Raw genomic sequence first — 18,065 nt, 5'->3', positions numbered from 1 at the left:
ACAACAACCAACGAAGAAGAAAAAAATAACACGGAAGTCAGTTACGTTACTAGCAAGCGACGTGAAGAAGAAAGAACTTCTTAACTCTGCAACTACAACTTCAGGTATTTGAATGTGAATAAAATGTACACTAAATTGAGATAAAGTGGCTTAAACAGCATCCCTGTTGACAGAACTATTATTTTTAAATGTTTGGTTATTCTCAGCGACTCTAGAATGTATGGTTTGCCTTTCGTTGTTTGTCAGTTTAGCCAAGTCATGGGCTAACGTTAGCTTGTCAACCACTATGACACAGCCAAAACTCCGTAGAGCCAGCTAGCTGGCTAACTAAGTTTGTTAGCTTAGCTTAGCTAGAGAAAGTCTTTGTCATAGCCATTGGGCGGCTATGAACTCTTGAAAGTTTTAGCAACAAGAATTAAGTTTGAACATCAGACTTGCGATGTGATGCTACAACACTTTAGCCAAAAGAAATTCAGAATAAAAATCACTAATGGCTTGCCAGTGAACTTTATAACTTACACTGTAGTTCGCTAACGTCTGTTGGTTAGCCTGGAAGGACAAGACGTGTCCTTCCACACTGATTTATAAAAATAATATATTGTATTTGTCCTGCCGTTGACGTATTAGAAGTAAATCTACAGCATTACTAATTCAGACTGATTTTCCCTGCTTTTTGGAGTATCGTTACTCACACCAGTAAAGGTTTTAGGATATGTTAGTGGCTCTATTTTACTACAATAATAAAAAAAAATGTTCTTACCTAACTTGTTTTGTCCCCCTAGTAGCCAACATGTGATGATCATACCACAGTAAAATACCTGTTCTGTCTTGTTTAACTTGACCCCTCCCTCTCACCCCCCCAGTCTACCTACCTGTCAACCCAGAGACTCAGGATGTCTTCAGGCGCTCTGTTCCCCAGCTTGGTGTCCGGGTCCCGGGGAACCTCCAGTAAATACCTGGTGGAGTTCCGTGCCGGGAAGATGAGCCTGAAGGGCAGCACGGTCACACCGGACAAACGCAAAGGCACGGTGTACATCCAGCAGTCCGACGACTCCCTCATCCACTTCTGCTGGAAGGACAGGACCTCCGGCAACGTGGATGATGTGAGTGAATAACTGTTATTACTCTGACATAACGTATCACCGCTGTCCTGTGAAAACCTGTTTTAGCTTCAGTTGAAGGATTACATGGACTTCTGTGGGATGAGACAATTCTAGAACTACTTGGGCTTTAGAAACCCTTTTAAAACCCAATTGAATAAACTCAAAAATTCATGGCAGTCAATCTGACAGTATAGATAGTGACAACTAGTCTGATCACACTTAACTCAGATTGAAAGAATCTACTCCAATTCTCAAACATGTCTTAAATTATACAATTACTCTAAGGGAAAACTAAGGTAGGGGTGGGGGCGGCACTCCAACTGTGAAAAAAAATACTCAGTCACCTCAGTTTTTACATTTTGCCGGTTTCTTTGAATTCTTTCGTTGTATTCTGATCATTTTTCTTATCATAGGAACCATGCTGACACATTTCAGCCTAATTTTGGTGGCCTGCCTCACAGCATGTGAGGTGACTGGGTCTTATTTTCACAGTTGGAGGGCCGGCCCTGTCCTAGTTTTCCTTTTCCCTGGGAAAAGCGCTTTTTTTTTTCCTTCCCTTGTTGATGTTTTATGTTCTGTTCCAGGACCTGATCATCTTCCCTGATGACTGTGAGTTTAAGAGGGTGAACCAGTGCACCACCGGACGAGTCTATGTGCTGAAGTTCAAGGCTGGATCCAAGAGACTGTTCTTCTGGATGCAGGTGAGAGGAAGATGAGGGATTTAGAGAGGAAGAAATACACATAGGAGATCTGTATTCATTTCTGTACTGTGCAGGCAGATGGATGTTCACTGCAGGGAGGAAAATGGAGTGGAAAAATAAAAGGAGGAAAGGCAATAAGAAAGATGAGTGGAAGAAGGGAAGAATATTACATTTATGATGCAGTGCTGTAATCAACACATTTGTCAGGCAGCTACATTTAATATTTTTTCTCACCAATAGTTTTCTCCTTTTCTCTCTCCTCATCTGGAAGGATATTTTTAGGTTTTATTAAAAATAAGAATGAATAGCCTTTGGAATTTTTATTTTTCATTTGTTGCCATCCCACGCACACAGCATGCTTTCGATTGCTATAACCCTAATCATTTTCACCAGCCATAATAATTCATACACATTTTTCATACAAATATTTCAGCCTAATTTAAAACTTGCTCACTAATTTATACAATGGATCTTTATTTGTCTTGATCTTCATTTTATTTTTGGGCAGCCTCATACTGGCTGTATGTCGCCACATGGGAAAAACGTGAAGTTTCACATAACATTAGGCTAGTTAACCATCCAAGCAGTAGAAAAACAGATGTTTAGATGCTACTGCTTTGTGTAGAGCAGTAAATTACCAAAGACAATTTTTACCAGCATGTGGTGCTTGGTGGGTGGGGATTTCGGACCTTGCTGTCACCTGACCTTGTCCCTACTCCCCATCAGGAGCCCAAGACGGACAAGGACGAGGAGTACTGCCGTAAGGTGAACGAGTACCTGAACAACCCTCCCATCCCCGGAGCGCCCGGCAGCGGAGGCAGCGGCAGCCACGAGCTCTCTGCCCTGGGAGGAGAGGGGGGCCTGCAAAGCCTGCTGGGAAATATGAGCCATAACCAGCTGATGCAGCTGATCGGACCAACGGGGCTGGGCGGACTGGGTGAGCAGTGAGACGGTCAATACACTGTACGCCTCTTCTGACAGAATGCAGTCCTGACTCCCACCACAGTATTGACTCTTGGGTTGCGATGGAGAATGGGGTTTTGCATAAAGGAAGGGCATGCTGTCGTAAGCCTTGCAGTGTTTCCCACACATAGCAGCTGCCCAGGTACATTTGGAGCCCCTGTTCACTCTGCTGAGCATGCTCCACCCATGTGGGAAGGGGGTGTACACGGTCGCACACACTCCGCAGAGAAGCGTAGAAACATAGGCTCATCTGTGGTGCGCTGCCACAAAATCAGAAGTTAGAAATTGATCCAAATCGATCTCTAAAGCTGCGTCTAATGTGCACATGACGTTTGTCATTTGGCGATGCTGTGAAAACCAAAGTGAAACTTAATATTCCATAATTTGCTACAGACTCACCTGTGTTAGTAACAGAATTTGTAAACAGTAACTTGACACTTTTTAATCAGATGTGTAAAACTGCTCAACACTCAGATAGAAAGTTAACATGAGTGCAGTGTAGAGACTTAATTGCATATTGTCCCCGATCACCAGTTGGATTCCACTGGACACACTGCTGTCGCTGTAGGACAAGTAATGAAGTTAAAGTCAGTTCACTTCGGTCTGGACTCATTGATAGTTGCTTGTGTTTTGTCTCCAGGAGGTCTGGGAGCTCTAGCAGGACCAGGACTGGCCAGTCTGCTGGGCAGCGGAGGACCGGCCACCAGCAGCTCCTCCTCCAGGTCAGTCTGTACTCCCAGACACACAGCAGCAGCACTCTCCTTATAACAGGATTTCTGCCTAACTGTAGACTAACAGTAATCTGACTACAATATAGATGTAAAAAATATATATATTATGGTAAATTAAAAAAACAGTAAACACTTGAACAATACGCTGAGTACAGTTTTAACTATAAGATGTCTCCTCCCTTCCCCTCCCGCTTCCTCTCCTCTCCTTTCTCCCCCCCCCCTTTTCAAATCCCTCCCTCTCTTCTCGTAGTTCTCGTAGCCAATCAGCAGCAGCCACTCCCTCGTCGAGCAGCGCCCCCAGACTGAGCTCCTCCCAGGCCCCCACCACCCCGGTGACCCCCGCCGCCTCTGCTGTCTCCCCTACAGGAGTGGCTCCTTCCACACCAGGTACATGACAACACACTGTTACTGCCAGCCATCGCTTTATCATTATGTGCTGTCTCTCTCTCTCTCTCTTTAGTCAGCTGATTATATTTTAAGAAAAATGTATCTATGCTTCTAATGGGACTATAGTCTGTTTGTAATGCTTTACAGTTTACCGTTTTCTTTATAATCTCATGCAGCATTGGTGCTTTTAATGTATTTATTTTTTCATCCCAGTTTGGGTTTAAGTGTTAAGTGCAAGTTGCAGTGCAGAAACCATATTTTAGATGCTCTGTCCCACTAGAACTATTCATTCTAAAAATGAGAACTACACTGTTTCTTGTTTTAGAGCCAAATTAAGCTAAATTATACTGTTAGTTAAATGTTTTAAATGTTAAGTGTTTTCTGTAGTGTTGATGGAAGGGTTCATGCTGTGATGTTGCTCCAATGTTGAATGACTCCCAGGGGGAAAACTGATCTCCTGCGATTTTCAAACGAGTTTCACTGGCCCCAGGCTCATAAAACATAGTGTATACTCTCCATATATATATGTATACCGTCCTCGTCCCCAGCCTCGGCCCAGACCCCGCAGGCCCCGGCCTCTGTAGGAAGCCCCACCCCCAACCAGCCCATCCAGCTCAGCGACCTGCAGAGCATCCTGGCCACCATGAACGTACCGGCAATGGCTGCTGCTCAGGGAACAGGAGGTGAGGGGGGGGGGAAGGAGGGAGGGAGGGAGGGAGGGAGAAGGAAAAAGCAAGAGAGAAAGAGATGATTGAATGAATCTTGGGATGATGGCAATCTAGGAATTGAAGCTTATTCTACTTTTGCACTATAAGTCACTCTGGATCAGAGCATCAGCTAAATATGGGAGGGAGAGGGTGGGAAGGAAGGAGAGATGAAGGGAGGAAGAGACGGAAGGAAAGAAGGAAAATCAGCAAGTAAATTTCCAAAAAACTACAAGGATTCATCATGGGACACTAAAACTCTTCACTGAAACCCATTATGATGATGATTACAATAATGAAACACATTAATGTATATATACCATTTGTATTTATGGAATATTTGGTGAAATAGTGGTATAGTGTGTGATTTTTTTAATGTGTGTTTTATAAAAAAAATTATCAAAGAATTACTGTATATATTATGTACAATCACCTAGTTATAAGAGTATGTGGCTAGTGATGCTTTGATTATGGAGTATATGGTACAGTAAGTGAAAGTTAAATGCATGATGTTATGTACCATTTTTAAGGATCACACAAAGAGACAGAGAATGTTAAAGAATAAAAATGTATTTGTACCATATTAAAAGTCAAGCAATTATTAAGCAAGGTACCAAAGAAAAATACAATAGAAAAAAAAAAATCCAAAATAAAGCAATAGTAAATATGCATTTGAGCATAAAATGTTAACAAAGGAGAAGGCAAGAAACTAATGGAATTAAAAGCAACATGGTCAAAGGCGCTAAAATCGAATTAAGTTTAGTAAGAGTAATGTTTAAGTGAATAATAAATGGGGAAAATAATAAGGTGAAACAAGCATAATATACATCAAATGGAATGAAAGTGAGAGATTTAAGTGTATATTATGTACATGGGAACATTAAATCTCCAGGGTCTGTAGCAGTGGTTGACGGTCGGGGGATGGGATGAACTCTGGAGTTGTTGTGCAGGAGCTGACAGAATAGCTTGGATGTTTTTGATCAGTGTAGTTTGGTAGAGATGGTGGAGGTTGTTTAAGTTGGTGTTTGTTAACCTTAAACATGTTTTCACAATTTAGCACAGTTTGTGTTCTTCAGACTCAGATTGCTAAAATAGACTTTCCTAGAGGAAGTAGAATCAGATTTGATAAAAGAGGAATAAGAATGGTTGATGCTTCAGGAGAAGACATGGTTCCAAAGTTTTGAAGAGGCAGCTGTTGTAAGTGCGGTGATCAGTGTGTGAATAAATCAAGGTTTAAGTACTGTCAGAGGCCATATCATTGGCTAAAAAGTCTTTTTACACAAAGGGGACACTCAGGAGCAACTGACTCCTTGTTTTTGATTGGTTTATTCATTGGAGTGGCGTCTGTCTGGAAACAGAACAACTGACTCGGAGACAAGCCTGTTTGGTGCCTGTTGTTTCAGCAGAATGTGTTTCTATGTTCCTGTTGAGGGTCAATCCAAGTCCGTGTTGTGATTGATGAGTTGATTGATTGTCTGTCTGACCCCCCCCCCCCCCCCCCCCCCCCTTGTTTCAGTGGACCTGGCCAGTGTCTGCACCCCGGAGATGATGGCTCCCATCCTGTCGAACGCTGAGGTGCAGCAGAGGCTGCTGCCCTTCCTGCCCAGCGGAGAGAGTTTACCACAGAGCGCCGACGAGATCCAGAACACACTCACCTCCCCGCAGTTCCAACAGGTACGAGGAACACACACACACACACACACACACCTCTCTGCTCCCTTTTCTCTGGATAATGTATAATGAACCTCATCATTTTCAGGTCTTTACAAATTTGTCTGGAAAAAGTGTAGGGAGGGATGATGCACGTTCTTACTCAAATACACATGATTACACATTTATCCAGACTTAGGCCTGCTGTCACTTCACATCTTGGTACATTTGCTGATATAAAAACTAATCAGTCTAGTCAAGAACTGAAAATCTGGGATGCATATGGAAGTGTGCAATGGAAAATTTGAAGGAACCCTGAAGATATTTACAGCTCAAACTCATACAGACATCATGTTCTTAAAGGTGTAGAATTTAACATCAATAAGTCATTACCACAAAGAAACAAGACCATCAGCCTCCACACTGCATTTTACAACGGGGGCTTATGGGAAATGTGGTCTTGAACTGGATGAACCTCTTACTGACTGAACCCCTCTGCCTCTCTCCGTCCCGCCATCAGGCCATGAGCATGTTCAGCAGCGCCTTGGCGTCCGGGCAGCTGGGGCCGCTCATGAGCCAGTTCGGTCTGCCAGCAGAGGCTGTGGACGCTGCTAACAAAGGAGGTGAGAGACACACACACACACACACACACACACACACACTTGTACTCCTATCCTCATGAGGACCATCCACAGACTCCATTCATTCCCTATCCCCTAACCTTAACCCTAAAACTAAGTAGTAACCCTAAAATGAAGAAGTGAAAACTGACCAAAATGTCCTTACTCTGAACTCTGAACGTACAGGAACACACACACACACACACACACACACACATATTACATAGCGTAGGCTGTGTACAGGAATGCTCTTTTCCGGTGCCAATTAGAGCAGGAATAATTGTTCATGCAAAATTTGCGAACGATTATTGTACCACACAATGAAAGACTTCAGATCTGATTGATATTTACCTATCCTTAATGTGTCTATATAGCAAATATAACAAACGATATTGGAGCGACATGACAGTAAAGGCCTCTGAATGAAATGTGACACTTTTCCATAGTTATTTTTTTTAAACGAACGCCCTTTTGTTTGTGTCGGTCAGATGTGGAGGCGTTCGCCAAAGCCATGGAGGGCAGCAAGGGAGGAGAGTCTAAAGACAAGAAGGAGGACGACGAGGACATGAGTCTGGACTAGAGCCGCGGCCGAGTCTCTGCTGTTCCTCCTCTCCTCTCTCTCTCTCTCTCCTTCAGTCTCTCTCTTCCTCACCTCCGTCTCTTCACTGTCATCTTCTCCTTTATTCCAAACCAAAGGCAACACACACACACACACACGCACGCTCGGCCCTAGAGCGGCGGTAGATAAAGTCAGGCCAGGTTTCAGGTTTCAGGTTTCCACCATGTTGCTGCGACATCTCGACTGTAACATTCCAAACTTGCTAAAATCGCGTTACTTTGCAGAAGCCACGGAGCAGGACGGTGGCGCCAACATGGCCGCCACCGGGAAGTGCAATGACCAAACAATTTCTGTTTGACCTGACTCTGTGTATCAACGGTTCTGCCTCGTTCCTTCTCCCGTAGTTTTAGGAACAAAAAGAACAGGAACAAAAAAGAAGCGACAAGGAGAGAGAGAACATTTAGGAATTGAAGAGACTGTTTTTTTGGGGATTCAGCCTTTAAGTTTGTTGTTTTCTGTCTTTCTTTTTATTTTGTTATCCCACAATACCAAACGGCTTAGTCTGAGAGCCTGAGTGAGCACTGATACTTTCTGCCTTTTGTGTGTGTGTGATTTCATCTTAATAAAAAAAACTTTGGCGAACAATAAAAAACGACGACTCGGCTCCAGCGCTTCATTTGTAGACGTGAAAGAAACACTTGGAAGTAGAACAGAGTTTGTATGAAAGAGCTTTATTTAGAAATACATTTACAACACATGGGGGGGGGGAGGGGGGTGGGGGGGAGGGACAGCTTATTCTTACTGTGACAGATATTAAAAATGGACAGTTATATTTCACACAGGCTTCACACAACATGATGAGGGAGACGGGCAGCCTGGGAAGGAAAATTAGGAAAGTATCTAGCTGGACTATATGGAGCAAAACAAATGAAAAACTGTATTTCCACAGTAAAAAAATATCAGATTTTAACTTTGTGGCTAAGATCTGAACCTCAGTTTCCCAGAGGAATACGGGAATAAAAACCAGCCAAAATAAGTTGTACATAAGTTCACCAAAATTCAAAACAAGTCTGCAAAATGTATCTCACATGCATTTTGCTTTTCAAATTTACAGATTGGAGTACATTTGTGTTACAAGGTTATCCTCAATGGGTTTTTTTAACCAGGTGCATTACATTATATTGTATATATGTAACTTGTTTTAAAATGATCACATAAATGGTTGAAAGTCAGGTTACAATACAAATCCAATTTATTTTGTCAATTAGTTTTTTATTCCCATAAAGCATCTTTAGACTTAAGTTCATCTTTTCTCCATTCGTTCCCAATGGATCAGAGAGAGTGATTCTTCTCAAAATCATTTTGAAAAAGATTTGCAGCAGATTTGTTGTTGGTGAAACTGCTCTTCATCTCCTCAACACCAACATGTCATCATGTCACGCCTGTGCTCACATAACTTCATTTACAGTTCAAATCTTTTTGTGGGGATTTTTAAAACCCCTCATATACAAATCCATATATTTAAGATTATACCAAAATATATAAAATGTGCAATTCTATATAATTTCATACAGTGTGTATGGATTTAATTTTTCCTGCTAGATGGGTCTGTGATGGTCGAGGGGACACATTTTATCATTTCAGAAAGTGTGATTTTATAGTTTGCATATACATAAAACAAACACCCTGTCCACAAACAATTTATAACCACAATTGAAGCCTTAAGTAAGTTTTCATCTGTTCATTTCCTGGTTTATTTTTCTTTTGGATGAGGGAGATTTTCTTTTTTTTACCCCCAAACCTAAAATGGTTTCAGAATAGAATAACTTGTGAAATCATGTTGGAAGCAGGATATTTAACATCAGGGGCGAAGAAGGCTCCTGTCAGAAGTACGGACTCTTTAAAGTTGCGGTGTCTCTTACAGATGTGAAGCTCTGATGAGTTTTATGAGTAAAGAATAGAAGACTAGTAATGTCGTTCTACACAGGCAACGTCTTTAAGCAATGTAGACGGCAATTCTGCAAAAAACCAAAAGAGTTGTTGATGACAGATTTCTTGTCTGAGGTGCTATCTTTTGTATTTAAGCAAAATCCATATGATGATCCTGCACTCCTTTCCAGGTTTCTACATAAAAACAAAATAAACCTGAATCGTGGCATTTTTATTACATTTTGAACTTTGATCTTCTTTACAAGAGAGATCTGGAAACGGCAGCAGCAGCAACTTTAACTGATATTCTTGCTGTCTGCTGTTTGTTGTCCGTGTTGCAGCAACGTTGCCCGTCTACGTTGCCCGAGCACGTTGCTCGTGTGTCACGGCGTTCACAGTGTACCGACTCCGTAAGTATTCATTTCCTCAGGTAGAGATGCATGACACTCAGTTTATTTACTGTCAATACAGATTCAGAGTGATAAACCTGCAGTATATATATGAGCTGATACTGAACTGAATAATAAACTGTAGATTTAGCTCATTGGTTTGAGGACAGAGGACAAAAATGACTGAGATATCATTTATTTTTCACCGTGAAACATCCGCTTTTGTTTGAAAAAGGCAGAAAATCATGTGCTACATGTGGCTCTCTTGATTTCAGTATTGATATCTTGGTATTTTAATATTGGCATCATTATTCTCTTCCCTGTTTCAGTGTATCAGTATCAGTATCAGTATCAGTGCATCCCTATCCTCAGACAGCTGTCAGTTTCTTAGCACCCTGTAGCAAAAAAACAAACCAGTAATATAGTGAAGACAAACGGAAAAATAAAAAATATACATTTTTCTGAAAAATAAAAAATAAATATTTATATATATTTTTTAAATTAGCTACAGTAACATGACACCCACCACCAGTAATTCGTAGTTGGGGAATGTGAGGGTAAGAGTGTGTGTGTGTGTGTGTGTGTGTGTGTGTGTCTACATATACGGGCAGCCCTGCGTCCCCACCGCTCCCTGGACAGCCAGAGGTTTGGACAGCATGGCCGGTCTGTGGTTGAGCGTCGCTCGGCGGATGCAGCCGTGGAAGGAGGGCAAGCCGGCCGGGAGACCTGGTGGACAGACGGAGGGACGGCATGTTGAGGGAGGAGAGAGGGAGGGACGGCATGTTGAGGGAGGAGAGAGGGAGGGACGGCATGTTGAGGGAGGAGAGAGGGAGGGACGGCATGTTGAGGGAGGAGAGACGGAGGGACGGCATGTTGAGGGAGGACAGACGGAGGGACGGCATGATGAGGGAGGAGAGAGGGAGGGACGGCATGTTGAGGGAGGACAGACGGAGGGACGGCATGTTGAGGGAGGAGAGAGGGAGGGACGGCATGTTGAGGGAGGAGAGACGGAGAGACGGCATGTTGAGGGAGGAGAGAGGGAGGGACGGCATGTTGAGGGAGGAGAGAGGGAGGGACGGCATGTTGAGGGAGGAGAGACGGAGGGACGGCATGTTGAGGGAGGAGAGAGGGAGGGACGGCATGTTGAGGGAGGAGAGACGGAGGGACGGCATGTTGAGGGAGGAGAGAGGGAGGGACGGCATGTTGAGGGAGGAGAGACGGAGGGACGGCATGTTGAGGGAGGAGAGACGGAGAGACGGCATGTTGAGGGAGGAGAGACGGAGGGACGGCATGTTGAGGGAGGAGAGACGGAGGCTGCACTCACGTCACCGGTGGAAGCGGCTTAGATCTGCTTTTTTTTTGCTCACGTGACACAGATCAGATTTTTTCTGAGCGGTGTGAAAACAAAAATCTGATCTTTTCAAGTCAGATTTGGGCCACTTTTCATAGATCTGATACAGTCTAAATCACAAAGTGGAACTGCAACAGAAAAGTGTGTCTTATTCCCACTAATTGAGACTATAGATTCACCGTATTTGCCCAAATTAAATTCCAATGTCGGTCACTTCTCAGCCCATAAAAGTGGAAACTAAAAGGATTCAGTGTTTCCCCCAGAGCTGTATTCTCATCAGGGTGGAAAAGCCTCTGAAACAGCATTCAGACCGTCATGGGACACTAAAACTCTCCACTGGAACCCAGACTGATGAAACTCTTTTAGGTGGGTGAGGGTGAGTCTTTGACTTTATAGCAATATACCTTCCTTTTTGTTTTTTTTTGTTTTTTTTATAAATCTTTTTATTGAAGGAGTGAATCAGTGATACATTACAGGAATTAAAACAGTTCTCCATTTTCTTTTGGAGGAAGAACAAAAGATCCATAAAAAAGGATGAAAATAACAATATGGACCTTTTGGTTTTGTGAGAGCACACACAGAGGGGTATGTGTGTGTGTGTGTGTGTGTGTGTGTGTGTCCTCACCAGGCGCCCCCCCCAGGTAGACGGTGTCCTTGCCCCCGGCGGAGCGGCTCTGTTTGGGGCCCACGCTGTGCTCGCTGGCTGCGTCCACATGCAGCTGCAGGACGTTGTTCTTCTTCACCACTGGAAACACAGGCGGCTCGTCAACATCACAACAACACAGTCGTACCAGAATAATAATAATAATAGTATTTATATAGCACCATTCATACACAGAATGCAACTCAATGTGCTTTACATAAAATAGATTGATTAAAACAATAAATGGATTAAAAACAGTAAATGGATTAAAACCATTACATTAAAATTACAATAAAAGTAGAAATTCAACATTATGGTGGAATATCAACCATGTACTACCAAATTTCTGAATATTTACTGTCTTAAAAATACTGTTAAAAAGCACTAGTACCCTTACGATTGCAATCCAGATTTTTGTTTTCCCAGAGTTTTTATTTGTCCCAGTAACTTTTGTGATTCATACCTTTTCAGACTTTGATCCACACTTTTCTACATAACATGTGCTGATAGCGTATCTTAACCCCATATCCTCTATTCTTACTTATATTCTATCTTTCTCTGCTCTCTCCCGGCACTATTTGCTGCTGCAATGACTCAATTTCCTCCCGCAGATCAGGAAAGCTTCATCTCATCTCTAACTTAGAACGGCAGGATGGCCTGGTGGCTGTCCTGTAGCCCAAATGATCAGGTTTGATTCCAGCAACAGCCAATTTATCCATCAACTGCCACACATCCTGTTGAGCCTACTAACCCTGCTCTAAGAGTGTCAGCTAAATGCATTGTGGGAGTTACTGTCTGCTTTCAGAGGAAACAGCTGCTGTGTGAACTGACCTGTGACAGTGTGCCAGCGTCCGTCACATAGAGACTCTTCAGGGGTGAAGGAGGTAGAGAATTCACCGCTGCCGCTGTTCACTGACACTGTGACCTACACACACACACACACACACACACATTTTCAGGTTTTGTTTTGCAGACAACTTCAAGGTCAACACAGGGAGAGAGCTCCACAATGATACATTAATTCTGCTTTCTTTCCTTTCTGTTTCTTTGATGTTTGAATAAAAACAAAAGCAATAAATCCACATTGGACAGGATAGGAGTTTGTAGTTTAAAGTCAATTGGTTGATCTTACCTCCCCTGGTTGAGGACCAAAGTCAGGTGGCGGTCCGGCGACGTCCCAGAATGCAACAGCAGCCCAGAGTCCGAGATGGGCCGGACCTCCAACTGGATCTCCACATCCCGACCCAGAACCAAGGACTCATCTGCAGGGAGGGAGACGCTTCGATTAGGACACAGACAGCAGGACGCAAACACGACACAGCAGGACTTAAAAAGCAGTTGACGCAGAGTCGGTGTTCAGCACCTATGGCGATGTGTCCCCCCTGGCTGGAGAAGTACGCCCCGGGCTGCAGAGGGTTCAGGAAGCAGGGCGACGCCCCCTGGCTGTGGGCGGGGCTTCCTGCAGGAGCCTCGTTCAGCTTCAGGTCCCTGACGCAACCCACGAACCCCCCAGAGCCTGGAGCCTGCGGTACAACAAGAAGACCGGATGGATATTTCAGTCAGAGACACCGAGGTCAGAGGAGTTCGGACCATTTAAAACAACAAATGGTTATACATTTATCCAAGTAACAAGTACACAGAACATCCTTTAACCCAGAGTAACGCTGTGTTACCGTCAGAGAGGGCGGGACTCCTCCGACGTACAGCGGCCCGGTGAGGCGCGTCCTGTCTCCTCCTGGGACTCTCTTGGACTGGGCGTTGATGCCGTCCACGATCAGACTGGCCTTCTCTCCCTCGCGCTTTATAAACACCTGGAGAGACACAGAGAGGCACGACAGATAAGACACACACACACTACACACGAGAGCAGACCTGTCCGATACATCTGAGACACAGGCGGTCTTCAACCTGTGCAACAAAGCAACAGACGAGTTTCTTGTTAGTCACATGTGATGTTATACAAACTGGTATCAACGTTATTTGATACCAAAAACTGTTCCTCATACCAGCCTCTATGTACTGAATGATTTCCCCTCTTTACTCACTTGACTCACTTTGATTTTTCGTTTTATGGTCAGAGAAATATTGTCCAAAATATTGTCAGGCAACTACTTTGGCACTACATATCTTTGGTTGCTTGTAATTTTTGGTGATCTAGGAAATTAAGTTTATTCTACTGATGCACTCATTCTAAAACAATCTGGAGTAAAGTATCAGCTAAATTCTTAAAGTAATAATCCACTACTTTTTCATATAAATAAATGTCTGTTTTGCTATTCTGATTCAACCTATATCCAGTTCATAAAGCTTCTCCACTGTCTGTTCTAACCAGCCGGTGTCTGGTAGCTCTTTCCTCTGCTCTGCCGCACAGGAAGTGATGCGTTTTACGTTTCCGGTTTGTTTGGAATCAACAGAAGAAAAAGAACTGGGTAGTTAGCATGAGCAGCGATAGCCACCATGGCTGAACAGACACAGAAAAGAGAAACTCAAACTGCAGCAACAGAAAGCACTGACCACTTATAACGAAAGGCTGTTAAAAAAAAAGAGAATCTTTAAAATATAAAATATAGTAGGATAATAGGAAAAAATTGCACATGTTAATTCCGGCCTGTGCTGTCAGATATTAGCAGCCTGATCCAGCCAGCTGATGTAATAAAGTGACTTCCTGGTGCCCCGGTCATGTGACCGCAGCGTGTGACCTCACCGTGTGCCACTGGTCGTCGTTGTACCTCCTGCGGCTGCGCAGGCTGACCTTCCTCTTCCCTCCGTCCAGCAGCAGCAGCAGGTGGCCGTCCGACACCACGAGTGACATCACCGCCCCGCCGTGCGGGCCGCCGGCCGCGTAGAGCACCAGACCGTCAGACGAGTTGATCCTCATCGCCATGGAGATGTGAGGCCTGGAGGGAGGGTGTGGGGGGGGGGGGGGGGTTAAATACTGAATCTCATTTACAGACATTTCACAACGTCCAAAGACATTTTTGGACGTTTGGGTAATGAGAGATATTTGTTGGGTCGATTGTGCCAAGATTACGTATTTATTTATTCAACTACTGTGTTTCCATCACTTTTTATTATAGAAGCGTGTTGCATTTATCTTGAAAACAAAAATGGTTCAATCAAGGTTTTACTCATACCAAGATGTGTTTTAACAGGTTAGAAACAATTTAGGTTTCCCCTTTATTCTTCCCTTAACTTGCAAGTAAGAAGCCAGAAAACATCTTCAACCTTGTGATCATTTTCTCATAACAATCAAAAAAGGATCAAATTATTATGAGACAAGATTTTTTATTTTTTTTTCTCATTGAATGCAATACGCATACAATTTATCGCATAAATACTGTAAGGATGAAATATTTTTCTGCTTCAAGTGAAATATTGAGGAAATTCATTAAAATTTTCTGTTTCCATTCAATCTATTTCTAATTCAATCTATCATAATTCGCATAAAAACACCTGGATGGAAACACAGAATCAGTGAGACAGATAGAGACAGACAGAGAGAGGGAGAGACAGAGAGGGGGAGAGACAGAGAGAGAGAGAGAGAGAGACAGTGAGACAGATAGAGACAGACAGAGAGAGGGAGAGACAGAGAGGGGGAGAGACAGAGAGAGAGAGAGAGACAGACAGAGAGAGGGAGAGACAGAGAGGGAGAGAGAGAGAGAGAGAGAGAGAGAGACACTCACACAGTGCTGAATGCGCTGGGCAGTGTGTCGTATCTCTGGTAGCTGTGTGTGGAGCCGCTGAAGTGTGAAGCTCCCGGCTCCTGAGCAGACTGCTCGCCCCGACAAGACTCCCTGGTGTTCCTGCTGCGAGGGCCAGACGGCTTCTTCTGCTTTCCCTGGAGAGAGAGAGAGGGGGGGGGGGAGAGGGAGGGAGGGAGAGAGAGAGAGAGGGTGGGAGGGAGAGAGAGAGAGGGAGAGAGAGAGAGGGAGAGAGGGTGGGAGGGAGAGACAGAGAGAGAGAGAGAGAGAGGGAGGGAGGGAGAGAGAGGGAGGGAGGGGGAGAGAGAGAGAGAGGGTTGGGAGGAAGAGAGAGGGAGGGAGGGAGAGAGAGAGAGAGGGGGGAGGGAGAGAGAGAGGGAGAGGGGGAGAGAGAGAGAGAGAGAGAGAGAGAGAGAGGGAGGGAGGGAGGGGAGAAGAGAGAGTATCTTAGGTTTTTTGCTGTGTTTAGGTGGTTCAGTTAGTATCTGCTGTGTGTGTGTGCGTGTGTGTGTGTGTGTGTGTGTGTGCGTGTGTACCTTGTGGTTCTTGCTGTGTTTGGGCGGAGCAGCCAGGATCTGCTGAGGCTTCTTGGCAGCGGGACAGTCCAGAGGAACGTTGATGTTCTCTTTAGCTTTCATCAGGTTCAGAACCATCTGAGGACTCGTTTCCCTGAGGAACCAAACACAGCCGAGTGTCAGAACACACTTGACTTACACACTCGACACACACTCCATACACACCGTAAACTCTTCTCAGTGAATGACCAGATTCCACTGTGTGTCGATGGAGAGGAGCGAGAAAAACAGCTGCTTCCTCCATCAGAAAAAGTTAACTGGTGTTCAACTTTCTGTGGAATAATTCTACATTTGGCACTGAAAGAGTGAACCTATATCTGCTTTTCTTATAATGTCCTATAGTCTTATAATGATCACATGTATTTCACGTGTCACGCTTTTTGACGGCCGTTTAAATTCCTTTAAGACACAACAAAACTGCAAAATGCGCAGTTGAACTGTGATTCTTCTAGACTTTTTTTCTAAGTAACAGTAGTAGTAAATAGGGATGCCGATACTGGTATCGGTGCCGATACCAGGCTAAAATAGAATTTTACCCAAGACTAAAATCTGATACCGAAAGCCATGAGTAACTTGTAAGAAATAAAAGCAAACTGTCTTGATTTTATGCATTTGTGGCACATAGAAGCCTGTATTTCTCAAACAGAGGGAAAAACAAGGATTTTATCTCAATAATTTTGTCCATTGACCCCAAACTAAGGAAGTAAGCCTGCACTGTTCAGTAAAAGTAATGGATCGGATCGGTACTCAGTATCGGCCGATACTTAAACTTTCATACTCGTAATCGGTATCGGCATTGAAAAAGTGGCATCGGTGCATCCCTAGTAGTAAACCTTTATTTATATTCCTAGTATTCACATGATGTCACATGCATTTCTACCAATATGGTGTCTTACAATATACACAGCTCATTGGCTGTGGCTGTCATTTGATTATAATCACCTGTTCATTTATTACAATCACCTGCTATTTTCCTACCAAGATCGCTTAAAAGCATAGAAAACAGAAAACAACACGGGTACAAAGTGTGTCGTAACAGTATAAAACAAATATATAGAACACTAAAACTATGTGCAGTGGAGCCACAAATAAAAGTATAATGACATGATACACAAGTAAAAATATAGTGAAAGTCAGAGGTGGGGACTCGAGTCACGTGACTTGGACTCGAGTCACAGTTTTAATTGCTTGAGACTTGACTTGATGCATGATGAGAAGACGTGAGACTTGACTTGACTTGGGTTCTGGTGACTTGGGACTTGACTCTGACTTGTACTTTGATGACTTGAAAAGGTTTCTAAAGTCTTGACTTGAGATCTTGTGTTTGTGTAAATGACTTAGATTGAAAGTGATGAGATTTGTTCCAGCAGACGACTGAATTTAAATTCTGTTTTCTGAATTTGTATGGAATGATTGAATTTATGAAGTTGAAACTGATTATAGAAATCAAACTCATGATGCTCTTACCAAGTTTTTATCCTATTAAAACCATATTGCATTGAAAAGTCCTAGATATTTCGTTTTCTTTAAGATATTAAATTGATACTGGACTCTTGATTTGTTCTGACTTGACTTGCTGTTCTACATTTAGACTTGAGACTTGACTTGAGACTTGTGCCTCAAGACCTGAGACTGACTTGGGCCTCGAGCATCGTTGACTTGCTCACTCCTCTGTATGTATGTATGTATGTGTTTCGAAGCTGTGGCGCTGCCTGCTCACCTCTTGATGAACAGGTTGCTGATGCAGCCGGTCAGGTTGCTGGCTGTCTGGTCGGGCGTTCCTCCCAGGTAGACGCTGCCCGCTGCGGTCGCCGCGGCGCGCCCGCTGCCGCCGGACCGGCCGCCTTCGTTCCCCTTCTCCAGCATGTCGTCCATGTACAGACGCATCCTGCGGGGCGGAAACAACACGACACGCGGCGGTCAGACACGGTCACAGCAAACCGCATCAGCACAAGAATTTGGAAGGAAAGTGCATAAAGTGAGTTTTGTTCCTAAATGAGATTCACCATTTAAAAGTGACACTTACTTTTACAAAATGATTGAGAGCGCAAAATCAAAA

General features: G+C 43.7%; 2 protein-coding genes across 2 annotated transcripts in view; one reads left to right on the top strand and one right to left on the bottom strand.

The window, feature by feature from the left end:
- Positions 1 to 32: 32 nt before the first annotated feature.
- On the top strand, positions 33 to 8,073 carry adrm1 (ADRM1 26S proteasome ubiquitin receptor). The gene is made up of 10 exons (XM_071901337.2): positions 33 to 104; positions 864 to 1,103; positions 1,688 to 1,804; positions 2,531 to 2,741; positions 3,408 to 3,489; positions 3,749 to 3,885; positions 4,434 to 4,568; positions 6,106 to 6,263; positions 6,760 to 6,862; positions 7,348 to 8,073. Exons 2-10 carry the CDS (start codon positions 894 to 896, stop codon positions 7,437 to 7,439), a joined length of 1,245 nt encoding a protein of 414 aa, XP_071757438.2. The 5' UTR covers positions 33 to 104; positions 864 to 893; the 3' UTR covers positions 7,440 to 8,073.
- A 60-nt stretch (positions 8,074 to 8,133) lies between these two features.
- lama5 (laminin, alpha 5) overlaps positions 8,134 to 18,065 on the bottom strand; it is a 131,799-nt gene continuing 121,867 nt past the window's right edge. Inside the window, 10 exon segments of the mRNA XM_078288057.1 lie at positions 8,134 to 10,462; positions 11,713 to 11,832; positions 12,562 to 12,657; positions 12,864 to 12,992; positions 13,094 to 13,253; positions 13,404 to 13,541; positions 14,435 to 14,627; positions 15,414 to 15,568; positions 15,968 to 16,100; positions 17,727 to 17,894. Coding sequence (XP_078144183.1) covers positions 10,332 to 10,462; positions 11,713 to 11,832; positions 12,562 to 12,657; positions 12,864 to 12,992; positions 13,094 to 13,253; positions 13,404 to 13,541; positions 14,435 to 14,627; positions 15,414 to 15,568; positions 15,968 to 16,100; positions 17,727 to 17,894 — 1,423 coding nt within the window. The 3' untranslated portion in view covers positions 8,134 to 10,331.

This window comes from Centroberyx gerrardi, chromosome 14, assembly GCF_048128805.1.
Source record: "Centroberyx gerrardi isolate f3 chromosome 14, fCenGer3.hap1.cur.20231027, whole genome shotgun sequence".
Classification (NCBI taxonomy): Eukaryota; Metazoa; Chordata; class Actinopteri; order Beryciformes; family Berycidae; genus Centroberyx; species Centroberyx gerrardi.
Note: the sequence above shows the minus strand (reverse complement) of the source record. Positions and strands in the feature narration are given on the sequence as shown.